Source organism: Mandrillus leucophaeus, unplaced genomic scaffold (assembly GCF_000951045.1).
Source record: "Mandrillus leucophaeus isolate KB7577 unplaced genomic scaffold, Mleu.le_1.0 Scaffold9, whole genome shotgun sequence".
Taxonomy (NCBI): domain Eukaryota; kingdom Metazoa; phylum Chordata; class Mammalia; order Primates; family Cercopithecidae; genus Mandrillus; species Mandrillus leucophaeus.
Window position 1 is genome coordinate 9144443 of NW_012109807.1, and position 6900 is coordinate 9151342.

Below are 6900 nucleotides of genomic sequence, written 5' to 3' on the forward strand. Positions count from 1 at the left end.
TGGAGTGCAGTGGCACAATCACAGCTCACTGTAGCCTCAACCGCCCGGGCTCAATAGAGCCTCCCATCTCAGCCTCCCAAGTAGCTGGGACTACAGGTGCATGCCACCAAGCCCAGCTATCTTTTTGTAGAGATGGGGTTTTGCCATGTTGCCCAGGTTGGTCACAAACTCCTAGGGTCAAGCAATCCTCCTGCCTTCATTTCCCAAAGTGCTGGTATTACAGGTGTGAGCCACTACACTGGCCATCCTTTTCTTTAACTCTTTCTTTGTGTGTGTGTCTGTGTGTGTATGTGTCTTGTGTGTGTGTTTGTGCTTGTGTCTTTTTTTCTGAACTAAGAGTAAATTGCTGTCGTGATGCCTCCTTAATCCTAAATACTTGAGAGAGTGTGTGTGTGTGTTTAAAAAAAAAAAGTTATTTTGTATAGCCACAGCACAGTGATCAAAGTCAGGAAGTTGTTTGTAACAATACCATTATCTAATCTTCAGTCCTTATTCATATTTCACCAATTGTCCCGATATGTCCTCTATAATGAAAGAAAGTCCCAGATCCTGTGTTGTATTCAGTTGTTACATCTCTCCTCCTCTCCTTTAATCTGGAACTATTCTCAGTGTTCTCTTTGTGCCTCAGAGTACATTCTGTTTAGAGCTGATTTTTAAAAAATTGTACATATGAAACATTTTTCCATATTGAGAGAGATTGAAAGCAGTATATCCCAGTGATTGAGTCAGGACTCTGGAGCCAGAATACTTGGTTTCAAATCCTGATTTCACTACTTAATGCCTGTGTTATCCTGGGCAAGTTTTTTTACCTGTGAAATGAGGAGTACTGATACTACCTCATAGGATTGTGAGAATTAAATGCAAAAGTGCTCATTACTGAGTTCAGTACCTGGCACAGACTAAGTGCTCAGTAAATGCTAGCTATTATTCACACCATTCAGTGGACTCCTAAGGGACATGTTGCAAACATCTTAGTTCTGTTCTCTCTTCCTCTGCCCTCCTCCCTTTCTTTTCTTCACGTCTGGGTTCCAGAAAGCAAATGGTCCGCTTACTAGAAAATGGTATGGTTTGAGATGGAAAACACTGCTCTGAAAGAGCTGGTGTGTGAGCGCCTGTTGTTTGGTGACAGTTCTCACTGGTGCAAGAATCATGACAGTAAAGTTCTTTTTCTTAAGTGCTAAATGTATTCCATTGTTTCATTATGAAATTACATGGTTCTCATCTTTTGGTGTTAAAATGTCCTTTTGTAAAATGATGTTTATTACAGATGATTGTTCTGTCATTATTGTATTTTAATATTTTTAGTAGGCAATAAAAAGAAACCAAATCTCATACTCTCCAAAATATTTTTGGAAATACTAATGGTTAATGACAGCCAGTGGTCTGGGAATTCATGCTTTAAAAGATGTTTGTTTGGCTTTGTGTTTATGTGTATATGAGTACCTGTGAACGATATTTGTGTCCAGAAATGCACTAGTCACTGATTGAATGTTTATTGACTCCCCCTTGAATGCCAGACATTGTACTAAATGCTTTGCATATCTCATTTCATCTTCATAATGAACCCTGTGAGCTTTGTATTGTTCTGTTTACAGTGAGGACATAGAGTCTCGAGGAGGTGATGTAATCCACCCAAGGTTACACAGCTGTGAGTGACATAACTGCAGTTAGAACTCAGGTCTCCCTAATTACAGAGGCCATTTGGAATTTTAGCTTAGCATCCATAAATCCACAAGCTAATGGGTGTCTTTTCCATCAAAATATGCTGGAGATACAGTTATCCTGTAGAGGTCTTCAAAAAACACTTTTTAAAAAGTAGTCTTATAGTACAAAAAGTTGAAAACATTTCTCCACCCTTTGAACGACAATCCTTTGGACGATAAGACAGGTAAGAGTTTCTCCTTTCTGGTGACTCTTAAATTAGGAATAAAACTGCCACCTTGTCTGAACCAGTGTGATTCTTCAATCTTTGGTTCTAACTTACAGACTGCTTTCTAGGGGAAAACAAAATTGCTCCTGTGTGAAATTAGTGGTTATCCAAGAAATGCTTCCAAGAACTCTTGACTAGGAGTAGAAAATAAGATGGCATTTAGTGACTTACACTAATGTGAGGTTAAAAGTTGAAGGCCAACTCGTGTGCTGCCGAAGCAGACAGATTCTCTCTAGTTGCAAAGCTGTGGGGCTCCCTATCTGGTGCAGCATTTCTTCAATTTGGTTGCACATCACAGCCTTCTGTGGTGCTTCTTAAAAATACTTAATCCTGGCTGGGTGCGGTGGCTCATGCTTGTAATCCCAGCACTTTGGGAGGCTGAGGCGGGTGGATCACAAGATCAGGAGTTCTAGAGCAGCCTGAGCAACATGGTGAAAGCCTGTCTCTACTAAAAATACAAAAATTAGCTGGGCATGGTGGTGAGTGCCTGTAATCCCAGCTACCTCATAAGGCTGAGGCAGGAGAATCGCTTGAACTCAGGAGGTGGAGGTTGTAGTGAGCCAAGATCGCACCACTGCACTGCAGCCTAGGTGACAGAGCGAGACACCATCTCAAAAAAACAAACAGCAACAACAACAAAAAAAATCCTGCACCCCACTCTAGCCCTACTGAATGAGACAGTTTGGCTGAGGGACCCACGTATATGTCCAGTTAACAAGCTCCTTCAGGTGATCCCAAGGCCCAGCATGCCTCTGGCTGTCACCTGGAACTGGGTCCACACCAGCCTTGGGAAGAGTAAGGCACCCTTAGGCTAGCGATTGCTGTCGCTTTATTATTTGTTTATTTTCTAAGCAAGCTAACATAGGAGGCTGCTATCTCTTTAAAGTTGCAACTTAAACTTCTAATCAGGGTTACTAGAGGTGATGAGTGAAGCAAGCCTTGGGCTCATCAGAGCTCCACAGGGCATTTTTAATCCCTTTTCCTTAATTGTCACTGAAATTATGAGCATTCTCTGAGATGCCAGTTGCTGTAAACTGCTTGATAACGTGTTCACCGTTTCCTTGTTCTAAATGGTAGTTGTTGAAGAGTAACTTTATGCCAGTTTAATCATCCACTGATTGATGTGATGCCTTTCTGTGTCCTGTATGAATTCTGCCAGTGGTGTAAGAGGACAGCAGAGGAGCCGCGCTGCAGCCTCGGACTCCTGGCTGTGGCCCATGGAGTGCAGGGCCGTGGGTGCTGCCTCGCCTCACGGCAGCCTCTTCTCACAAGCTGTGATTCTGACTCATCTGTTTCCAGTTCCTTGAGTGTGCCGCCCTCATGCTGCTTGTGCCTCAGATCTTTTGGTGGACTCCCTCTAATTACTTGAGTCTCAGCTCAGATACTGCCTCCTCGGGAAGAGGTTCCCTCGCCGGTCCCTTGTATTACCTATTTTATTTTCCTCGTAGCATTTATCACTATCTGAAATCATTTTATTTGCTTGTTTGTTTGTCTCTTCCGCTCTGATCTTGATTCCATTCCTGTCTGTCTTGTTTCTCTTTGGACCCTCAGCATCTGGAACAGTACCTGGCTTGTACTAGGTGTTCACTGTATTAAAGGAGGGAAGGGTTTGAGGTCGGTACCCTCGCCTGCCTGTCCCACAGGGCAGAGCTGAGCTGAACTTGTATAGGTGCCTCTTGCTGATGGCTTAGAACTGCGGCTGTTTCCTGGAGCAGAGTTTAATACCCTCACGCCCGATGATTTTCTAAATCTCATTCTGCAGCGCCGCCGTGGAGCGTCTTCCCTGCCTATGTGTTGTAGGTTAGAATGAGAACAGTTATTTGGGAATATGACCCATAAGGCTCAGTTAGAGGGCAAATGATCCCTTTGGATTAGAGTGAGTTTCATAGTCTCTCAAGTGGCAGGATTTTGGTCTTCTGGGCAGGAGCTGTTTCCTGAGATCCTGGATAGTGAAGGATGTCTTGAATTTGGAAGAATTTAGCCCTGTTTGTCTCCTTTCCCCTTGTTATAGAAATACAGTAGGCTGGGTACAGACAAACTTGAGACTGACTCCCAGAGACATAAGCGGGGCGTGCCTGGACAGCGTACTGCTATGTGTTTTATAAAGCGCCTTCCACAAGCTTCGGGACCCTCTATGGGCTAGAGCGGTCTTCCTGGGGGAGCCCTTTGAGAATCTGATACAGTAACAGACCCTCTCCTCAGAAAAATGTGCAAGCGCCTGTGCATATGGTTTTGCCTGTCATCTTGAGGGCGCAGATGCTTCACGGATGCCCTTCAGGGACCCTCAAATTCTGTTTGGGGATTTCAGTTGGTTTGTTCATCCATCACAGCTGGGTCATAGCTCTTCTGTGGCTGTGTCTTTCTGACTTGGTCTCCTGTCTTCTGTGCCCTCTCTTGTTTTTATCATAACCTGCTGGACCCTCTCAGGCCCAGAAGAGGCGGTATTCTCCAGGAGTCCAGGTACTCAGTTCTTGGTTCATCATGAGCATCCCTCATTCCCATGTGTCCATCCAACGTTTGTTGCTGTTTCAAGTCCATGTGGTTGTCCCGGGAGTCCCCGGTCTCTGGTCTCACTGCGTCTCCACCTTGCATGTTGACCATGTGGGACAAAGGGATAAATACTCACCAAAGGAGTGGCATGCCTCATGTTACCCCTTCACCACCTCACACCCTGCCTGTCTGCACTGCCTTGGCATTGGGCTTGTTCTGGAATGATGAGTTTGCCATTTCTAAGGAAGAATTGCTCCTACAACTCTACTGGGGAGAGAGGGCTTGTGAAATAGATGGGAAAATGAGTGGTTTATGGGGAAATTTGCAGTTTTCTCCCCGTTAAGGGAGAACCTTGTCCTCTTATTATGATTGGGAGAAGTGATGTGTGGAGGAGGCTTAAGTGGGCTGGAAAGTCTTTTGACTAAGGACAGTCATGGTGGCTGGCTGAGCCCATCCAGCAACCCCGTTCCATGTTCTTTCTGAGCTCTAGTCCATTTAGCCTCATATGCTTGTAGAATTTTAGAATTGAAAAGAGCTATCTGAATGGAAAGATTCCCCTGCTCAAACAGGTATTTTCAGAATACCCGCTGTGTGCAGAACCGTGGTTGGGAGGAGATGGGGCTGAAGTTTAGACATATGAAGGCATGTGATGAGTGAATTTTTTTCTTCAAGAATCTTATGTGGCAGTTGGGGAGATAGGTACATATACATGAAAAGGAAACCCCTAGTATTAGACAGCACATAAGTGCCAAATGGTGACCTTAGGACATTCAAGTCAGACTCCAGCGTTTTAGGGGGCCCATTTCAGGCCCACCCCAGTTCAGGAGCCAAGAGAATTACTGAAGACAACAACCAAGTGTAGTCGCTTCCTGGGCTGTTTCCCTTAAGAGACCATCTGAATGTGGGCTCTCAGGGGCTGCTGACAATGAAGTTGAGTGGCTGCCTGTTCTGCTGTAAGGGACTCAAGTTGTGTGTGCAGAATTCGTGTTGCTGTTTGTGCAGGTGTTCCTACGTGCTCTTCCTTAGCGTCTGCTTACCCCCTCTGCTTCCCAGCGGGTATTCCCCTACATCTCAGCCATGGTGAACAACGGCTCCCTCAGCTACGATCACGAGCGGGATGGGCGGCCTACAGAGCTGGGAGGCTGCACGGCCATTGTCCGCAATCTTCATTACGACACCTTCCTGGTGATTCGCTATGTCAAGAGGCATTTGACGGTGAGTCCTTGTCCTGGACCGGATGGTGGTGTGGGCTGTGTCGCCCTTGCTTCCATGGCCTGACCCTGATTTATCTCTCCTTTTATTCTAGATAATGATGGATATTGATGGCAAGCATGAGTGGAGGGACTGCATTGAAGTGCCCGGAGTCCGCCTGCCCCGTGGCTACTACTTCGGCACCTCCTCCATCACTGGGGATCTCTCAGGTACTGCCACACGCACTCTTGGTTTGCCCTGACTGAGGCCTGTTCTCAATACCCATGCCTTGTTGAGGCCTCTCACAGGGGAGAGCCAGAGGAGCAGTACTGTGGAAGGAGATGCCTCAAGACTGCTTCTCTTTCTACATTCTTATATCCACATTCCTTAGAAAACCCAGGCCAGGCTTTCCTAGTACAGTGGTCACTAGAAGATGGTTGGTGCTAATAGAAAGCAACGTTTGTCCCTTCATTAAGCTGGCTCTTCTAGCCTGTATCCTGAGTTCCTTGCTGTCTAATTTCTGCTGTCAGGCTCCTCTCCTTCCACCTGCTAATGTTCCCTGTTCCCCTTCCTTAACAAAGCTTTTCCTTGACTCTGCCGTCCCTCTTCTTACCCCAGACTGTCCTTTTGCTGAGACTTTTGAATGTTTGTGTACAGATGCTTTTGTTTCCTAGCTGTCCACCTCCTTAACATGCTGACTCAGACCTGTGCTCTACCTTGCTATTACACTAACACCATTCTCATGAAAGGTCATTCTGTTTCCTTGCCATATTCATTGCTCTGTTCTCATTCTCACCCTTTGTCCTCCTCAGCTCATTTAACCCATTACTCTGAAACTCTTACCTTCTTGACTTACGTGACATTAATAGCACCTGGCTCTTTTACTTTTCCATCTCCTTTTGTTTCTTTTTCTGCTTATGCCTGATTCTTAGCTTCTCATTTATACACTTACTCTCTTAGCTTTAGCCCCAGTCATAACATCTTTTGGGAACAGAAAAGGAACTGAACTTCTCTTTCTTTTGATTAATATAGTTTGTTCTGGATAAAGCTAGTTTGGAATAGAAGTTTCTTGTGGCAAAATGGAAAGGCAGATACCCATCTGAAACAGCCGACAGCTAGTGAGCTCCAGTAGCTAAAAGGAAGTGTCAGCTCAGTGAGGCCAAATCTTCCAGTTTTTCAAGAGAAGCTGGAAATCTGGATTTTTTTTTTTTTTTTGAGACGAAGTCTCGCTCTGTCGCCCAGGCTGGAGTGCAGTGGCCGGATCTCAGCTCACTGCAAGCTCCACCTCC

General features: G+C 45.3%; 1 protein-coding gene across 2 annotated transcripts in view; it reads left to right on the forward strand.

Annotated features, from left to right (window-relative positions):
- Positions 1–6900, forward strand: part of LMAN2L (lectin, mannose-binding 2-like) — a 36021-nt gene that overhangs the window by 23904 nt on the left and 5217 nt on the right. Inside the window, exons 5-7 of one of the 2 annotated variants that reach the window (XM_011969636.1) lie at positions 4358–4390; positions 5474–5635; positions 5727–5841. In XM_011969636.1, the coding sequence (XP_011825026.1) occupies positions 4358–4390; positions 5474–5635; positions 5727–5841 (310 nt within the window). The remainder of the gene's footprint in view (positions 1–4357; positions 4391–5473; positions 5636–5726; positions 5842–6900) is intronic. The other variant, XM_011969637.1, reaches the window with a different exon arrangement.